This window comes from Chelonoidis abingdonii, chromosome 8, assembly GCF_003597395.2.
Source record: "Chelonoidis abingdonii isolate Lonesome George chromosome 8, CheloAbing_2.0, whole genome shotgun sequence".
Taxonomy (NCBI): Eukaryota; Metazoa; Chordata; order Testudines; family Testudinidae; genus Chelonoidis; species Chelonoidis abingdonii.
This window is the reverse complement of record NC_133776.1, coordinates 106,453,702-106,474,077: the sequence shown is the minus strand read 5'-3', so window position 1 is coordinate 106,474,077 and position 20,376 is coordinate 106,453,702. Positions and strand designations below refer to the sequence as shown.

At 46.6% G+C, this 20,376-nt stretch overlaps 1 protein-coding gene across 1 annotated transcript in view; it reads right to left on the bottom strand.

Annotated features, from left to right (window-relative positions):
- Positions 1-19,191, bottom strand: part of GCNA (germ cell nuclear acidic peptidase) — a 67,799-nt gene extending 48,608 nt beyond the window's left edge. The window contains exons 1-2 of the mRNA XM_032793905.2: positions 18,952-19,191; positions 15,362-15,416 (exon numbers count right to left, since the gene is read on the bottom strand). Coding sequence (XP_032649796.1) covers positions 15,362-15,416; positions 18,952-19,174 — 278 coding nt within the window. The 5' untranslated portion in view covers positions 19,175-19,191. The remainder of the gene's footprint in view (positions 1-15,361; positions 15,417-18,951) is intronic.
- Positions 19,192-20,376: the final 1,185 nt, after the last annotated feature.

Genomic DNA, 20,376 nt, shown 5'->3' with positions numbered 1-20,376 from the left:
ATTTGCGAGCCCAAAGATGCATCCGGCTTCAACTGCGAGACCACACAGTACGTTCTCCAGTATGACTTGCTTTATGCTCTGCAAGTCAATGCGGCAGATGATGCCCTCAGGTCACATGCTTTTTTCAAGATTGTGTGTGATGAATGATAATTTTGAATCATTCATAAATGTTATTGGCTGCTCATTTGATTTTAGACGCTATTTCATTGATACTGAGTCTTCTTTGTATGGAAATAGATCTCGTGGGCGGCGTGTGGCTCCCTGATGGAAAGCAGCAGGTTTGTGCAAGGAGGATAACCTGTGTGGTTACATGCATCTACTGAGAGATCGGGTTATTATGCGTCTGATACATACAGATCCTCTTTTTGCTTTGATATTTCCTTGGCAAATAGAACATAAAGAAGGAAGTTTGTTATGGGAGTATTAAACATAGTTACATTAAGAATACCTGTTTGTCATTCTTCGAGAATGTGTATACATCAGAAATTATGGTTTTCTATGTGAACTTACAGAAGAATAACTCTCTTTTACCTCTGTATAATGGTCAGCATATTGCAGTGTTGTCTCCCTGTTGTCAGGAAGCTGGTATTTAGGAAACAAGTAATGGAGGAGCTGAAAAAAATATTTCATCTGGTGGATTAGTTGGTTCAGCTGCTAACAGTTGAAAAGGTTAGAATAGGGTAAGGAGAATCCCTATGGAGAACGACCTGAACCCTTACATTGAGCCCTCAACTGATCCCTCCAAATAATGGATTAGGCATGATGTTCCTTTGGTCTCGTTCCCATCTGAGCTTAGCTGGCCAGAATACCTAAAGACCATCCATCAATGTGTTTTATGCCACCCTGTCTGTTCTTTTGGGGTGGTGGGGTCGGGGGGGGGATGGGTAGGGTGTAGGTGGGTTGGGAGGGGGGGGTTGGGGTGATGGGGTAGCGGTGCGGGGTTGGGGTGTGGCTGTTGGGGTATGATGAGATGCAGCGGATGTTAAAAAACTATCTACCTTTCGTGACTCAAGTGCCCCTCTTCACAATATAATTTGCAAAAACCCCTGGAAGCTTTGTGCCTGAGCTTATTAATCCTTAACAAAGTATGAGAAACAGAAAAAAGTAAATACATAAATGCAATCTGCTAAAAATAAAATTGGAGAAGACGTAATATAAAAAATAATTATGTACATAAACTCGGTGCAATTTTTAGAGGTTTTTTCCCTCTCACTCCGGTCCGCTCTCCCCAATTTCTAACTTATCTAGCAGCATTTTCAGTTAGTCTGGCCGGTTGGAGTGTCGAGGTAGTTCCGCCCCTTGGTGACTGCCTCGTGGTGGACTAAAATCAAGCAATAAGTCACTTGAGTCCTTCTTGTCACAGAGTATGCCGTGTGAGGGTGCGGGTCATCATTGTAAAGGTCTTGATTCTGTAGGCATTAAGATAGACCATTTTTTGCTGGTGGATTTGTGATGGTGTTGGTGTTTGGGCTAAGATAAATTGGGGCTTGGGGGGGGGGTGGGCTGCACTGGGTGACGGGAGTTCCATTTTGGTTTTAGGCCACCTTGCATATCTGTTCATGTAACAGGTACATTGTGGATTAGGAGGGAGGATATAGTGTATGAGCATTCTGCTTCGTGGGTTTTTTTAAATGCGTTCATCTCTGACACCCGTCTTGGTGAGTTTTGAATCATATCATGTCGTCTGATGTAGCAGGATTCTGATGACGGCCGAGAGCTGAGATCACTTGCGAGAAGTCTTTGCTTAGGAAGTATTGTGTCAACCTTTGATCTCTCGGTGTATGAAACAAATAGCCTATGGGATTCCCGAAATGGTGTTAGTTCTGTCAAGATAAATGCAACAGAAACCCCATCGGATATCGAGGTATAGTAACGCAGCTTCTTGTGTGAGTCATGTAGGACTTGCTGGATGGAATACAGGTTAGTGTTATTGACTGGTGAAGGTGGAAGGTAGCACACCACCTTGGGGAGGATGTGGGACAGGTTCGTATAGTAACCTGTCTTCTAAGAAGATGGTGTAAGGAGGTAGGCTATCAGGGAGCTTATATTCACAACCCTCCTTGTTGACTTATGGCAACAAGAAAGCCACTTTCATGCACATGGGGAAAAACAACTGAGGAGAGTTGGCAGTTTTTCAAAGGGACACTATTAAGGGCCCAAAAGCAAGCTATTTCCGATGGGTAGGAAAGATAGAAAATGTGGCAAGACCACAACTGTGCTTAACCACGAGATCTTGCATGACCTACAAAATAAAAGGAGTCATATAAAAAATGGAAACTAGGTCAAATTACAAAGGATGATATAGGCAAACACACCGGGAATGAGGGGCAAAGATTAGAAAGGGAAAGGCACAAAATGAGCTCAAACTTAGCGTCATGGGATAAGTAAAGAACGAGCCAAAGCACTTATTATCAATACAGTTAGAAGCAAGAGCAAGACGGCGAGAGGAGAGTGGGAGAGAATAGAGGCCCATGCTCAGATGAGGAGGGAGAAAACTGTAACGGAACTTGGGCAATAGCAGAATGCTTAATGACTTCTTGTTCGGTCTTCACTGAGAAGTCTGAGGAATGTCTAACATAGTGAATGCTTATGGGAGGGGGTGTTTAGAAAAAATAAAAAGAAGCAAGAAACCTTTATAAATCAAATACATCTAGAAAAGTTAGTTAGCTCAGTCCTGCAGTCACAGGGCCTGATTGAAATGCATCCTAGAATACTCAAGGAGTTAATAGAGGAGGTATCTGAGCCTCTAGCTATTTATCTTTGGAAAGTCATAGCTGGGTGACAGGAGAGATTCCAGAAGACTTGAAAAGGGCAAAATTAGTGCCCATCTATAAAAAGGGAAATAAAACAAACCCAGGAAACTACAGACCAGTTAGTTTAATTCTCGTGCCAGGGAAGTAATGGAGCAAGTATTAAAGAAATCATCTGCAAACACTTGGAAGGTGGTAAGGTGATAGGGATAGCCAGCATAGATTTGTAAAGAACAACAATCGTGTCAACCAACCAATCTGATAGCTCTCATAGTTTTGTGGATAGAGCATACTCGGCGCTGTGCTGATAAAGTGGAGGATAGCAGGTGGATTTATACCTAGACTTTAGAAGGCGATTGATAGGGTCAGGTGTGGTCTTCGGTCATCGCATATCCTTATCGATAAATAGGGCAAATACAATTTAGATGAGGGCTACTATAGGGTGGGTGCATAACTGGCTGGATAACAATACTCAGAGGCATTATTAATGGTGCAATCCTGCTGGAAAGGTATAAACAGTGGGGTTCCGCAGGGGTCGTGTTTTGGGACGGCTCTGTCAATATCTTCTATCAACGAATAGATGTTGGCATATAGGAAGTATGCTTATAAGTTTGCGGACGATACCAACTGGGAGGATTGCAACTGCTTTGGAGGACAGGGTTCAAATTCAAAATGATCATTTGGACAAATTGGAGAAATGGTTGAGGTAAACCGGATTGAAGTTCATAAGACAAATGCAAAGTGCTCCACTTAGGAGGCAATCAGTTTACCACACACAGAATGGGAAAGAGACTGTCTAGGAAGAGTATGGCAGAAGAGAGATTAAGCATAGTGGACACAAGCTAAATATGAGTCAACAGTGTGATACTGTTGCAAAAAAAAGCAAACGTGATTCTGGATGCATTAGACAGTGTGTTGTAAACAAACACGAGAAGTTCATTCTTCCACTCTATGCCCTGGTTAGGCCTCAACTGGAGTATTGTGTCCAGTTCTGGGCACCACATTCTCAAGAAAGTGTGGAGAAATTGGAGAGGGTCCAGTGAAGAGCAACAGAATGATTAAAGGTCTTGAGAAATGACCTATGAAGGGAGAGCTGAGAAGAATTGGGTTATTTAGTTTGGAAAAGAGAGACTGAGAGGGGACATGATAGCAGTTTTCAGGTATCTAAAAGGGTGTCATCAGGAGGAGGGAGAAACTTGTTCACCTTAGCCTTAATGACAGAGCAAGAAGCATGAGGCTTTTAAACTGCAAGCAAGAGGGAATATTAGGTTGGACATAGGGAAAAAGTTCCTAAAATTCGGGTAGGAACAACTGGATGGAGATAACATTGCCTAAAAAGGATCTGGAGATTCTTCCTCTAGGAGATATTTAAGAGTATATAAGATGTAGAATGTCTATCAAGGGATGGTCTTGACAGTATTGTTCCTTACATTGAGGCAGGGGACTGGACTCGATGACCTCTTGAGGTCCCTTCCAGTCCTAGAGTCTATGAATCTATGACATGTGGAGCAGGGATGAGGTAGCCAGGGACTTGAAAGGGGGTTTCATAAGAGCTGGGAGAACTAGGTTGAGACTCCAGGAGGCTACTCATGAATGAATCTCAGTGTACAGATTTTGCAGGCCTGTGAGGAAGCATTTCATGGTGGGGTGGGCAAAAAGTGAATAGCCGTCCAGAGTGTCATGGAAGGTGGTAATGGCCGCGAAGTGTACTCTGATAGAACTGAGTGAAAGCCCTTTCTGTTTTACTTTGAAAAGGTAGTCTAAGATGTCAGGGAGGGTTGCAGTCTGGGGTATTAGGCATCAGTGCAAGATGGAGAGGCGTTTCCACTTTTGCAGGTAAGTCTTAAAAGCGGAGTCCCTTCTACTGTGCAGGAGGACGTATTGAACCTGTTCCGAGCAGGTTAATTCGTGGAATTGAAACATGAAGGAACCACACCAAAAAATGGAGTTTCCAGAGCTGCAGATGAAGAAGCTGACCACAGTTCTGGGAGAGGAGATCTGGTCTGTTGGGGTGAGTCCTGGGAGGATGGATGGACATGCGCAGCAGGTAAGGATACCATGTCTGCTTGGGCCAAGCTGGGGCAATAAATATGACCCGGGCCATGTCCTCTGTGATGTTGTGTAGAACCCGGTGTATCAGTGGAATAGGTGGGAAAGCATACATGAGGGAGTTGTTCTAAGGAATGAGGAACGCATCCCCTAGAGATGCGTGTCCGAGTCCTGCTCTGGAGCAAAATAGATTACACTTGCAGTTTTGAGGAGTGACAAAGAGGTCTATCAACAGAGTGCCCCAGTGGGAGGAGAGCTGTTGGAGTATCATGGGATGTAATGCTCATTTGTGCTCCTCAGAGATGTGTCTGCTGAGTATGTCGGCGGTAGTGTTGTGACACGCGAGCAGGTAGGAAGCGGTGACTTATGTGATGTTGTATGTACCAATTCCATAGTTTAATGGCTGCTGTACATAGGAGTGCGATTGTGCTCCTCCCTGCCTGACAGCTCTGAGTTCTAGGAGATTGATGTGCAGATGCATCTCCGATAGGGACCGGCGGCCCTGTGCCTTGTTGTCACCTAAGTGCGCCCTGCAATCTATCTGGGAAGCGTCCGTGGTCAGTGTGAGTATTGGAGAGCGTGGATGGAAGGGAACACCCATGCATAGGTTCTCTGGTTTTGTCCACCAATGCAAGGAGGCCAATATGTTCGGTGGTGGAGTCAGAGTTATGCAGAAACTGTTTCTGTAGGGTTTGTAGTTGGAGCTGAGCTGATCCTGAAGGCATCTCATGTGCGGCATAGTGTATTTGGCCATGAAGGTGGTGGCTGCCATGTGACCAAGAAGCTGAAGGCAGGTCTGTGCCTATATTCTGGGGCGAACAGAGATTGTGTGTATGAGGTGCATAATACTGAGGAATCACATGCAGCAACTGTGTTTTGGATGAATGGATATATGGAAATAGACGTGTTGGCCTTGTTCCAGCACAGGTATTATTGTGCCCAATGTGACCATCTCGAATTTTTGTACACATACAAACTTGTTCAGTCAGCATAGGTCCAATATAGGTCTCCACCCCCTGCCTTTCTTTTGGGTTAGAAAGTAGTGGGAGTAGAACCCATTTCTCCGATATTGCATTGGTACATGTGCAACTGCACCTAGGTGGAGAAGATGACCCACCTCCACACAGAGAAGGTGCTCGTGAGAGGGGTCCCTGAAGAGAGACGGGGAAGATAGGAAAGAGATGGAGTAACCTGACTGAGGTATTTCCAGGACTCAGCGATCCTGCATGATCTGTTGCCAGACATGGTGAGAAAGCCTGGAGGCAGTAGCCAAATGGGCAAATAGGCAGTGAAGGCAAGAGGTGGTCGCGCAGACCCCTGACTAGCACTTCAAAATTGTTACCCAATGGCGGGAAGTAGTTGGTTGTGCCTGGTTTTGCCTGCGCCTAGGAGGTCTGTTGCGGTTTCTCCCAGTGTCATAGGGTCTGGACTGGGGTCGGTGATATTGTGCACTGGGCCTCTGATAAGGTTGATACCGTGGTCTCCTGGGGATGAATAGGTATATGCCCAATGTGCGCAAAGTGGGTCTAGAGTCTTTCATAGTGTGAAGGACTTAAAAGGAGAAAAAAAAAAAAAAAAGTATGTGTGTCAAAGGGGAGATCCTCCACTTTGGACTGCAATTCTTTAGGGATACTGGATGCCAAGAGCCAGGAAGACCGGCTCATCACCACTGCAGTGGCAGTGGTGCGGGCTGCTGGACCAGCCATATCCATGGACACTTGTTGTGCCTTCCCAGACAGCAACTAACCTTCAACGAGGACTAACTTGAAGTCCACTCTCCTGTCCTCCGGTACATGAGAGACAAATCAAAAGAGCTTGTTGTAGTTGTCATGGTCATAGCTTGAAAGGAGGGCGGAATAATTGGCAATTCTAAATTGCAGAGTAGAAGAGGTATAAACCTTGCGGTCCAGGAGGTCAAGGCATTTGAGGCCCTTGTCCTGCAGAATGGGCCGGTAGTGTGGTTGCTTTATTCTCTGCATTGCTGCACCCACAATAGAATTGGGTTGTGGGTGGGAAAATAAGAAATCAGCATCCCTCATGGGCACATGTATTTATGTTCAGCTTTCTTGTATGTTGGCGGAATGAAGGCAGGGGTCTGCCAGAGAGTATCAGCTGGTTCTAGGAAAGCTTTGTTTATAGATAGGCAGGAGCCAGTAAACCCAGGAAGGGCTCAGACCCAACCTCTTCAGGAGGGGGTTCAGGAGCTCTAGGTGTTGATAGAGCTGGGGATATAGGCGTAGGACGAGAATGTGATCTGGTAGAAAGGGCACAAGGAAGAGCAGGTGGCAGGAGCCGACCATGGGTACCACTAAGGCCAGGTAGGAAAAGTTGGGTCCCGGCCACTGGGGCAGAAAGTAGGAAAACTGAGGCTGATTCTTATGATGCCCCATGTCTTGGGGTATGTATGGCTCCAGTGGAGGGGAAGACTCAGGCAGGGAGAACTCTACCTGCTGCTGTGTGCTGTTCTGACTATCAGTGAAAGTATGCAGGTCAGGTGGTGAGAGCTACTGTTCAAGTAGTGAGTGCTCCGTGTCTAGGAGCAGAGAGTCAGGCTCTGGGGCCACAGAGATATCCTGCTGATGCAGGAATTGTTGCTGCTCCCTAGGCTGGTGTGCTGCAGAGTGTGAAGTGTGAGCAGCAGCCCGGCGTTATTTTAGTTTCATTTTTGCAGGAGCCGAGAGTGGGGGTGGAACGCGTTGTCAGCACCGGGTCCATTGTCAGTGACAGGGGGGACTGGTGCCGAGGAGAGCTTCCCACTGTGGGAAGTCAGGTCCCTGCTTTTGAACCCCATGTGAGTTGCTTCTGAAATGCAGGGGAGGTCAAAGTTGCCTGCTCTCGGTGCTGACAGCATCAAGGGTAAAGACCCCGTGGGAGTTCTTTTACCCTTTTGAGTGTCTCTGACATTAGGGCTTCTTGCCTCACGTGAGAGGGTGAAGCTGGGCTCCCGGTAGGTTCTGACCTGGTAGGGGAACCTGAGGGAGAAGGTTTACTGCTCTTCTCCATAGGTGGCTGCAGAGCTTCTTGCCTCTTCGCGTGAGAGGGTGAAGCCATGTTCCCAATTGGTTCGGACCTGGCCGGGGAGCGTGAGAGACAGGGTTTGCCATTGCCTGTTTCCAGCAGCGGCGGCGGCAGGGATTTCTGCATGAGAAGCATTTTCAGCCACAGGTCCCTGTCACAATGAGCCCTAGTTTTGAGGCTCGTGCAGTGGACACACTTGGCAGGACGTGTGTCTCGCCAAAGCACTTCACACAATGTGAGTGTCCATTGGACCTTGGCATAAAGTCCTGACAGGAAGCACATTTCTTGAATCCTGAAGCCCCTGGCACTATTGCACTAGGAATGCCAGGGGAGAGTCTCTTGCAGGAGACAAAGTTAAAAAAAACAAACAAACAAACTTTTTTCTTCATTTAAATTAAGGGCTTGGCTACACTGGAGAGTTGCAGCACTGGTGATAGGGTTACAGCGCTGCAACTCACTCTGTGTACACAGTCAGAAAGCACAGCCAGGGCTGCAACTCCCTGGCTGCAGCGCTGGCTGTACACCTGGTCTGCTTGGGGTGTAGCAATTCCAGCGCTGGTGATGCAGCGCTGCTCATCAGGTGTGGACACCAAAAGCGCTGTTATTGGCCTCCAAGGTATGTAGGAGTATCTCCAGCATACTGTTGCAGTCTCTAGCTTGGCTCATCCGTTTGCGATCAGGCTCCACTGTGCCCTGGGATGCATGACCCTCCTTTATAATTGCCGGGAATTTTAAAAAATCCCCTTCCTGTTTGCTCAGGCCAGGGTAATGGACTTTGCAATCAATACTAGTCAAATCAATACTGACCATATTGCCTCCACACCTCCAAACGAGCCCAGCATGAGCATTGCGACTGCCAACGGACCTCATCAGTGTTTGGCAAGTGGAAGCTGTGCAGTCTACAGCTGCGTCTCGGTTCTTCGCCATAACCTTATTGATACAATATGGCCAGATATCAAGCCTATGCTGCAAAGGGTACAATCACGGTACGCTTTGTTGCACGTATCATGGTAAAGTAAGTGAGTGCCAAGTGCCTATTGCAAACAGGGAAACCACCGCTCAGTGTTGTTGATGCCCATAGACCTGGCTGTTTGGGACATACGAGGCTGGGTGCTGGATACTTTGGGTGTGACCTCCACTTTTGCCAATTTCGAGGACTGTCACGATCGGATGGTTCAGTAGCGGAGAGGAGGGGGAGGGTGTAGTAGGAAGCCCGAGAGTGAGGCAGCTGAGGGGGTGGGAGACACCTGTATTTCCGGATGTTCCCAGGAGGTCATGCAGCCCAGGAGCTCTTCTCAAGCAAGGAGAAGCTAGCCGTCGCAGCAGCTTGAACTGGTTGGTGAAGCAAGCAGAGGAGTGTGTTTTCCAGTAGTCGAGCTTCTTATTTAAGAGGTGAATGTTTTGGAGAGAGGAGGGGCTTATGGCTGCCTGATGCATGCCTAGTATGTGGATAGCCATTGATGTTGGTTCGTATCACGTTGTCGTGTATCAGCTCTGTAATCTTCTTCAAAGAACGATTTCAGCCATGAGCGTGCATTATTTGTCGCTTCCCGCAAGTTTTATGAGGGAAAGCCACCTTGTGGTCTCTTGTCCCAGTCAGGCTAAAGCGTGCCGCGGGGTGTGCGCATTTTGTGCTGTGAGGGGGGGGACCAATTTGCACACCAGGCAAGCTGCTTATATGGACCCAGGGCGCGAATCCATTGCGTATGAAGAGACCTCCGCTCTTCCTTCCAAGGTGACCCGGGCGCAAGCGATATTATCGTGGTATGCTGGTAGTTTGAGACAATCCTGTGAAAATTAGGGATAATGTTTTCGAGTTTTGCCACTTCCCCCCCAGCTGCCCTCGCTTCCCCAGCACAGAAACCCCAGTGAGTCCCTTGACGCAAGCAACTCCCCTTCCCTAGGTGATGTCGCGGTCAGGAAACTGGATTCTAATCCACTGCATTTTCCCATTACTACCATGGCCTTGCTGCGGGCCTCAGTTCTGTGCTATGGTATAAATGATGATTACAGAAGTAGGTCCTATGACTCCTTCAACTGTGATTATAAACAATGCATGCTCTGTAATGATAATATTCTAATTGTTTTTTAAGTGTCCTTGAATCCTCCGGCTCATCTACAGACTTAAAGATAAACACAGAACTTGAGGAGAACCAAATGAAAAGCAAAGGAAAGGATTTGTGGAAATCAGTTACGAATCAGTATCCAAGAGAAGAAGAGGTCGTGCAGACTGAGAGAGAAATCATTCAGTGGGGGAACACAAAGAGCAGGAGAAAGGAATGGTTACCAAGAGAAGCACAAGCAGCTGATAATCCCTGCCTCGCGCGCCATTAGGACTGTAGTGCAGTCAACTGGAGCCAGCAGCAACATGACCGCAGTGCTAACCATGGTTTGGTATCCCTGCCCATCCAAAGCTCTCTCTTCTTATGCCCACTGTTTGCTCAAAAGCCCCTTTCCCTAGCATTCCCTGGTTTACTAACACTGCCCCGAACCCTGTAGTCACTCTACCAGTCTTCTGAGAACTACGTTACCCTTACCTATTGTCATTTCTCCAACCCATCACCATTGCAGGCAGGTAACCTGAGTGCAGCGGCATTGCAGCAGGCGACTCCAGGCAGGACATATTCAAACCTCTGACTTGTAAATTCAGTGCAGCACCCTAACCCTGCCCTTTATGTACTGTATTTTAATGAAAGGATTTCTTGGCTTTTAGAATCTCGTTTTGTAGTTATTTGGCTAGATAGTGAATAGTACTGTACCCCAGGAAAAACAGGCTCACTGCAAATTATTGTAATTCCACTGGGCAGCTTTACTCCTGTTGCAGGCACAAATTCTTTCTTTGTTTTTTTGTTGTTTTGGGCTTTTCCAGTCCTCATAAATTGCTCCCTTATGGCTCCCTAATTCCTTTAAGCCTGCGCTGGGCCTCTACTATTAGCCTGCTCTCCTTGGCTGGTGCAAATCAGCCTCCAGGTGTTGAACGCTCGGAGGTCCATGTTCTGTCACTGAGATGTGTCACCCTTGGCTTCACAATATATTATGGAGTACATGCGACACGATATACCTGCGGGGATGTCTGCTTTCCCCAAGTCTAGCTTCCATTGAAGACACTCCAGCGGCCTTCATTAACGGCCAAGAAGCAACTTTGCCATGTCATTGTTGTGCTGCTATCCTGTCTAGCCTGTAGTTTGAAAACCGTTCTTGCCCTGTCAAGCTTCCTGTATACGGGTTCATGGAGCCAAGACATTTAACAGTAAATGGTGGTCTCGCAAGGATTCAAAATGGGTCATTGTCGACGTCCTACTGTGATCTTGCGCGTCTGGGAAAAAAGTCCGGTTCTGCAGTCTTCCTGAACAGTGCCACTGTTCCCGAAAGATGCGTGCATGCATGCGGTTCCACGGCCATCCTGTGTTAAATGTTTCATGAAGACGCCATGTGGATACACAAGCACTGGAGAACCATAGATGTGAATTACCCTCTCCGCATAATGTACTCTGGATGCCAGGTGGGGTGGTGCCAGAATAGGAATATGCGTCCATATCATCACACTCCACAGTTAGGGAAACCCTTTGTGCAAAGCCATCTAGAATGTCGCTATGTTCCCAGAGTCACGGTTCTTCTTAGCAGGATGCGATATATGGCCTTGCAAACTTCCATCAACACTTTCCAACGGTTGACTTTCCCACTCCATACTGGTTCGCGACCTTAGTCTGGTAGCTGTCTGGAGTTGCAATCTCCCACACTGTGCTCAATAGCCACCCGCTTCTCCACTGACACAGGCCACTCTAAATCTCATGTCCTTTTGTGCGCGATGGTTGGGCGCGAGCTCAGCACACAGTCCAAGAAGTGGCTTTCTCATCGAACGTTCTGCAGCCTGCGCTCATCATCCAGATCTGCAGGATTGATTGATCCACACTTACAGTGCTTGTTTCCGAGCCCAAAGGGCGGCTCTCCTACAGTGCTGAGGCAGCGTCCGTTAACTGGCCACAACAATTAGTGTCACCCACATCAGGCGCGCATCGATTCATCATGCTTGGACGCCCCACTGTCACTTTGGAGCTGAAGGAATAGCTCAACTGCCAAACGTGATGTGCTGGCGACATTCATCAGCAAAGTCCTCAGCAGCTCGGGCTCCATTTCTAACAGAAATCGCGCTGCAGACTCACAATGGCACCAAACTGCTGGGATGTGTAGCGATGCACCACGGGGCGTTGGGACAGGAAGCGGAATGACCCGCACCCTTCTGTCCCCTTCCCACAACGCCAAAATGGGACGAGGTGCTCTGTGGGATAGCTGCCCACAATGCACCACTCCCAGCAGCGCTGCAAATGCTGCAAATGTGGCCACACTGCAGTGCTGTCCCTACACAGCTGTACAAACACAGCTGTAACTCCCAGGGCTGCACATTACCAAGTGTGGCCATACCCTAAGTAACTCTTCTAAAGCAAGGGAAACAACTGGGATGTTACTATTTCTAGGTTCTTTGTAATTGTTTCCTTCAGAAACCAGGGAAGAGAATCAGCACTGCCCTGAGTCCCGTCTTCAGCTAAGGACGGCTGAGAAGGAACTATGGGGGGTGCGAGACACGCACACTTAGGCAGACCCTAACGACACTATGAGACAGCAGCCGAGTGCATGTCCCCCAACCAGGCACAGCTACCGAAGATCTCCGATCAACCGCGCCAGATGCACCATCACCTAGAGTGGAGCACTCACAGGGACAGCATTCGAAGAAGAACTGAAGGCGATTCACCAGTGCAGACCTGGTTAGCCTCGAGGAAGGGTGGGTGTACGTGTGGGTCGAACGTACACCGCTATCTAGAATCTCTGATTAGAGGGACAGGGGTGCTGACACCTTCAGTGGCGCACCCATAAGGACACTCCTCAAAGAACAACAGATGGGCAGACAACACTACACAGATCAAGATCACAACTTGTCAGAAAATTTCTGTTTAAATTTGACAGATATTCTGCAAATTTTTTTTTCCCCAATTTCAATCAGCTCTAATCAGTTATTTACATTTCAAGTGGATAAGAACTCAAACTGCTTATTTCTGAAGCTATGGAAAGAGAAAATGTTTCAAAGAAGATTTCAATATGGTTTAAGGGAAAACTGAATGTCAATCTCAGACACCTACCAAAATAAGCTAAGCTAAAAATTCAAGCTGCTGCACACAAGAAGTCATAAGAAAGAACCAGGATCTCTTTGGGGAAGAGTGGTCTCTATACCATCTTCTCCTAAACTGTAAGATGAGACATCCCGTAACCAGGCAGCACAATAGTCCAGGGTCCTCTGAGACAAATTTAAAATAAATAAATAAAACCTCAACTAGAACCAGCAGTTAACCCAGTGGCATCCCCAAGCAAAACTCACCTTCCACAATAACATCAGCTTCTGGCAAAATCTTGAGTAAACAGAAAAGCCTGATAATACATCCTGACTGTTAACATACTCAGGCTATGGATGGGGAGAATAAGTTCAAAAGCCAAGTACTTCTTTTTGTGAAAAAGAGTAGCGCAGGGGTCGGCAACCTTTCAGAAGTGGTATGCCGAGTCTTCACTTTAGCTTAAGGTTTCGCGTGCCGGTAATACATTTTAATGTTTTTAAAAGGTTTCTCTCTCTAAGTCTATATTATACAACTAAACTATTGTTGTATGTAAAGTAAACAAGGATTTCAAAATGTTTAAGAAGCTTAATTTAAAATTAAATTAAAATGCTGATCTTACACTGCCGGCCCACGCAGCCCACTGCTGGCCTGGGATTCTGTTCACCTAGTTCGGCAGCGGGCTGGGGCCTGTGGGACCCTGGCTGCAAGGGGCCGGCAGCTGGGACCCCAGACCAGCAGCAGGCTGAGCGGGGCCAACAGCTGGGAGCCCAGACCGAGGGTGCAGGTGGGAATGGGGGTGGTGCAGGAGCTCCCATTTGGTGCCCAGGGTGGGGGTGGGGATGGGGATGTGGGAGGGTGCAGAAGTCAGGGCATGAAGTGTGATGGGGCTGGCATGTGAGAGGATGCAGGAGTCAGGGCGGAGGGCTGGAGGGGATATGCCCTGATTCCACCCCTTTCCCCAGGGGCCCATCCCCACCTCTTCTCTGCCTCCTCCTGGATGCATGCTGCAGCTCCGCTCCTTCTCCCCCTTGCAAGGGCGATCAGCTGATCGGCGCAGAAAAGGAGAGGAGGAGGGGCAGGAAAGCAGCATGCTGAGGGAAGAAGTAGGGGAGGGGGAAGCTTGGCTGCCAGCAAGACCAAGCTTCTGCCTCCTGCCCTCGCAGGAGAGAGCAGTGGGCGGGGGGGCTGAGTGGGGCCGGGACCCCAGCAGGCAGCAGCGTGTCATTAAAAATTGGCTCGCATGCCTTAGGTTGCCGACCCCTGGAGTAGAGCATTCTCTAAGCAAGGGAGGTCCTGCTTGAATGCCTCTGCTGATCATAACTATGGCAGTATTACATACAAAATGGGAAATGACTGCCTAGGAAGGAGTAATCCGGAAAGTGATCGGGGTGTGTCATAGTGGACTATAACCTAAATACTAAATATGAGTCAACAGTGTAACACTGTTGCAAAAAACAAACAAACAAAAAAACCCCAAACATCATTCTGGGATGTATTAGCAGGAGTGTTGTAAGTAAAACACAAGAAGTAATTCTTCCGCTCTACTCCACGCTGATTAGGGCTCAACTGGAATAGTGTCCAGTTCTGGGTGCCACATTTTAGGAAAGATGTGGACAAACTGGAGAATGTCCAGGGAAGAGCAATAAAAATGATTAAAGGTCTAGAAAACATGACCTATGAGGGAAGATTGATAACATTGGGTTTGTTTAGTCTGGAAAAGAGATGACTGAGAGGGGACATAACAGTTTTCAAGTACATAACAGGCTGTTACAAGGAGGAGGGAGAAAAATTGTTGTTCTTAACCTCTGAGAATAGGACAAGCAGCAATGGGCTTAAATTGCAGCAAGGGCGGTTTAGGTTGGACATTAGGAAAATCTTCCTGTCAGGGTGGTTAAGCACTGGAATAAATTGCCTAGGGAGGTTGTGGAATCTCCATCATTGAAGATTTTTAAGAGCAGACTAAACAAACATCTGTCAGGGATGGTCTAGATAATACTTAGCTCTGCCATGAGTGCAGGGGACTGGACTAGATGATCTCTTGAGGTCCATTACAGTCATATGATTCTATGACATGTAGAGTGGCTCTCTCTCAAATAGGCCACCTTTTACTGGTCAAAACCAACACCTTAAATCAGAGTATTTGGACTGAAATTGAGCCTGCTAGGTCTCATCTGTGCCCCAGTCTCTCACAAACAGTGGGTTTGGAATTCAAAGCCAAACAAAAAACCAAAACACAAATTCTTAGATTTAGGAAAAGGGACACAGATGCTCTTCCAAACAGAAAAACAAGATCTTAAAGAAAAAATAAGAACAAGATAAAAATCTGTATAAAAGCAAGACAACTTATCTGCAGACAAATTTATCATCACATAGTAAAGACAATACAACTTTTGAACGGATGAGAGACCAGCCCTTTAATCTCTTAAAAAGTTCTCTCACCTGTCATCCCTTGTGTGCCAGGATTCTGCAGTCACTTTCTTTTTGGTCTTTATAACTGAAACCGAAAACAGAAGAGATCATCTTTCCAGATAGGACTGCACAAGGAGGGAAGCCTCAACAAGGTTAAAGTCAGGAGTTAATTATTTGTTTAACTGTAGCGCCTATGAGACCTAGTCATTAGGCAGGACCCCATCATGCTAGGCACTGTACAGACACAGAACAAGGAATTCTCAGTTTAGAGAGGATATACTATATAATCAGTCACTAATCTTCCACTCAGTAGCCACTTCCAACAGGATGGATTGATTTAAATCAAAGCAATTTAAATCAGGAAGCAAGAAACATTATTTAAATCAATTTTAATCTTGTTTCGCATTTGTACTTTTTAGTTATTTTCCTAAGGAAAGGTTGATTCTCATTAGTCAATTACCAATAAAATGTGTCAATTTTCAGCTAAAAATAGCCTTAATACACCATTCCCTTTCACTCTGTAGTTGCTGAACACTTCTGCCTTTGCTACATCATGAACAATTTTACCATCTCCATCTAGAACACTGTTAGGATTCCTTTCCCTCCTGATATATTTAAACTCTTTAACACAGTCAGCCATGGATTTTCCTCCCAATTTCTTTGGGTTCTCTTATCAAGTTACTACACTTCATAAATTCTAATTTATATTGCTTGCTATCTACTGCATCTTTTCCCCATTTGTAATATAGGATTTTTAAGCACAGTGCTGGCAGTGCCACAGTCAGTTTATAGAGCCTAGAAGAAGCTTTTGTAGCTAAGGAAGACTGTTTAAGGGTCTGCATAAACCCCTGCCTGGTACCCCAGGCAGTTCAGCTGATTTCACCCAAAGAGATTCCCAATAGGAGAAAGGCCTGGAGTCTAAGCTGATATTCCCTAAGGGTTTACAGTGTGTAAGCCCAGTAATCATCATATCTGTCTGGGGGGTACACTTCTCCAGACTGCAGAGACGGTGGAATGAGCAACCTGAGGAAAAAAAAACAAACCCCACCTTATCCTAAGGCAGCAAGCACACTGTTCAAAATCTGTATGTGTGTGTGTGTGGTGATGGTGGTGTGTCTAATTGGCTGGTACACACCAAAAAAGGGTAAGATTACCATAAGTGTATAATGGGGGAAAAAATAGAAATAACTAGAACTAGATACACTAAAGGATTACTGTATGACAGAATCAGACAGCTCTGAATTTCCTTGAAGCTGCAGTCTTTGGCAGATGACTTAAATTCCATGAGTGGAAATATGCAGATGTTCCCCATTATGTGTGTTCTCTTCCCTTTATCTCTGTGTCACTTACTTAGGCCCTAATCCTGCAGACAGTTACATAACATCAGTATGCTACATAGGTGAGTAGTCACATTAAATTTGTTCGGACTATTCATGTAGCAATACTAGGAACTTTGACTGCAAACTCTTCCAAAGTAGACTCCTGTCATTATTATGTCTGCAAAAGTACATTACACTTTTTGGTGGCTCTGTTTGAATAAAACAAAAACAATTAAAAACCGTTAAAGACGCTCAACTGAATATTGCACCATACAGTCATAATAGTGCCAGTAAATCTTTAGTTAAGTCCTCAGCCATCCTCTGCAACCTATAGCCATTCTATTAATTTCAGATTTTTATACTGTCCTATCAGAGTATGAGAAGATCTCATTTCGCTTAACCGTGATTTTGCCTCTCTACATTACTTCACCCACCCCAAACATACTTCTTCCCTCCACCTCCACTTAGTAAGTGCAACTTTTAACTGACTACATGAAGTAGACAGAAACTGATGTTTTCTAATTGTTCAGAATATTGAATTAGCATGGTGTTGCATTAGAAGGCACAGCTTTTTAGTAGATGTTAGTGTTGTGTTTGATAGACGGAATTTAAGAGGAAATAATTTTTTGTAGTGTCTCTTTTAGGTTTGTGACATTGTTATTTAGGTGCTGCAAGTGCAGCAAGGTGTTTTGTGTTTTGATGTACATAGTTGGAATGGAAATGTGCAGAGGTTGCCCTGATATAAAAGTCATTTTTCTACAGTACTTCTCTCACTACACTATTTAAAATAAAATGCCATACAGTAGAACCTCAGGGTATGGCTACACTTGGAATTTCAAAGCGCTTTGAAGTGTGAGTGTAGTCAGAGCGGCAGCACTGGGAGAAAGTTCTCCCAGCGCTGCACGTAAACCACATCCTTTACGGGTGTAGCGTGCAGCGCTGGGAGCCGTGCTGGGAGCCCTGATTACACTGACGCTTTACAGCGCTGCATCTTGCAGCGCTCAGGGGGGTGTTTTTTCACACCCCTGAGCGCGAAAGTTGCAGGGCTGTAAAGTGTGAGTGTAGCCAAGCCCTCAGTGTTACAAACACCAGAGTTACAAACTGATCAGTCAACTACACACCTCATTTGGAACTGTAAGTATGCAATGAGTCAACAGAGGAGACACCACCACTGCTCCCCCCCACCCCCCCAAAAATATAGTATAGTGTTAAATGTAAACTACTAAAAAAAATTAAGGGAAAGCAGCACTTTCCTGCATAGCAAAGTTTCAAAGTAGTATCAAGTCAATGTTTAGTTGTAAACTTCTGAAAGAACAACCATAACACTTGATTCATGGTTACAAATAACCTCCATTCCTGAGATGTTCTTAACTTGGAGGTTCTTCTGTACTTGCATGATGTGTGCTTATTGTATGGCATAGGATGTCAGTTATACAATTAAGACACATTGATCTTTTTTGGTGTGTATAATACAATTGTTTACTGTTAAGTTTGTCATTGGAAAATTGAATGTTAATAGTCATGTAGATTTTTTGTTTGGAAACATGAACTTTAAAAGGTATTCTATTTTTATATAGGTTTAACTAAAAGCACCTAGACAGACCTCCCCCCAAACCCTTAGAAAATGTGGCACCTTGAAGACTAACAGGTTTATTTGGGTATAAGCTTTTGCGGGTAAAAAAAACTGCATTTCTTCAGATGAAGTGAGGTTTTTTACCCACGAAAGCTTATGCCCAAATAAATCTGTTAGTCTTTAAGGTGCCACCGGACTCCTTGTTGTTTTTGTGGATACAGACTAACATGGCTACCCTGATACTTAGCAAATGTGTACACTGCTATGGAAAACTACAAATAAAATATACGTATGTTTTATTTTGCTTCTTTACAAAAAGGTCTAAAAAGTTTTACTGTGTATATGCATGTGTTTTAAACACGCCTTCAGATTTTCTCCTTCAGACAGAATTTACATCACTACCTGAGATACAGTTATCATGTACAGCTTTTAAACTCTTCCCTCAGTCCAACTCTCTAACTGAATCATTTATTGCGTACAGAACTGGTGTTTGCATGATAAATCCACACAACAAAATATGAACACTACAGCATTAATGGGTTGGACTCACAATCAACCCCAGATCTTCTCCCACCTTTCAGGCTGCCCTCCCCCATGTTCCAGCTGTCACTTACATGAGTTTCCTCTCCAACACACTGGTCCCTCCCACCCCAACATCTAATCTCTTGCCTCACTTCCCTCACAACTTGGCAGGGTATGGGAAACATTAATCCTGCAAATTCACCTACTTTGTGCAGTCCCGTGTGGGGGGTTCCTTGTCCCCAACCAGGTGTTGCCTTGTCTGTCATCCTCTGCGTCGGAGGACAAGAGCAACAGTCTCTGGACAGAGGCCCCAGCAGGCCCAAGGTTGGAAACCTGACGGATGCTGACCAAGGATCTAGGGGCTCCCAGCTGAAAGGGGAAAACAACGGAGAATGACCTAGCCCTAAAGCGAGCCCAGCTGCTTCTCATGCCCGGCCAGGGCCAGGGCCAGGGCCAGGCTCCCGCCCCCACTACCCCCTCAGGAGGGCCCGGCTCGTGCCCGCGCCCTTCCCCCAGCGATTCCCCGGCAGGACCCGTCTCCGGCTTCCACCTGCATCCCTCCCCCTCCCCCACTGGGTCCGGCCCGCGCCTCCCCTCCACAGCCCCTCACCCCCACAATTCTCTCACCCGGACGCGCTGCCTAGGCCCCCGCGCCATCCTCGCGTGGAAGCCGCCGCCGCCGCCGCCACGTTCAAACCTCCCGCCCGCCCCTCACTGCAACGCCATCACGTCCGGGGCGGTACTTATCCCTGCCGGTCTGGTGGCGCATGCGCCAGGGGGGAAACCAACTGCACATCGAATCACAGCGGCCCGCGCCCGCCCCCGCGCCCTGATGAGCCCAGTGGGCGCGGCTGCTGCCAGCGAGGGAACCGCCCCCTGGCGCCAGCTCCCGGGACTTTGGCCTCCCTCCCCCAGCCCCAGCTCCCGAGCGCGCGCCCAGCGCATCGTCCCGCGTGGAGACCCAGGAGCACGCCTCCCCCCCGCCAGCCCAGCCGTGGAGAAGCGCTCCCTCTAGCGCCGACGATTATGACAAAAACACGTTGTTTGCAGTGATCTTTAGTTGTAGTCATAAGCTGTCTTTTTATTGGGCAGTTAGCTGGAAACAAAAGCCTGTTACAATAAGCAAAGCAGCAGTGAAAGCAGCAAGGTCCCACGCCAGGAACAAGCTCAACGGGCACCCCCAGCAGTCTCACCTATGCAGAGTACGCCACCGGTGAAAGTTAAGTACTTTAGTGCAGCTTTGTTTCAGGTGCAGTAACTTGCAGCATCAATTCTTTAAGGTGCTACCCTCTTTTCATTTTTACAGGTTTAAACTAGGTAGTTTCAATTGTCCAAAGCTGTAAGGCTGGGCTTTTAAAGAGTGCAATTTATAAATGTGCATACTGGTTAGGGAGGGGGGTGTAACCACAGTTGGCCTAGGCTGTCTTTTAGTGGAGCAACTTTCTGTTACTGAAAGAGATAAGCTTACATAGCACTGCTCTTCAGGGAGAAAGGTCTTACCACCTCCTTATCTACACAGCAACGAAACAGCCCCTAACAGGCTAGCCACAGGTTCTTCAGTGCTGTGTCAACATACCCTCTAACTTCAAAAGTTTCTCTCTCTCACCCCCAGAAGTTGGTCCAATAAAAGG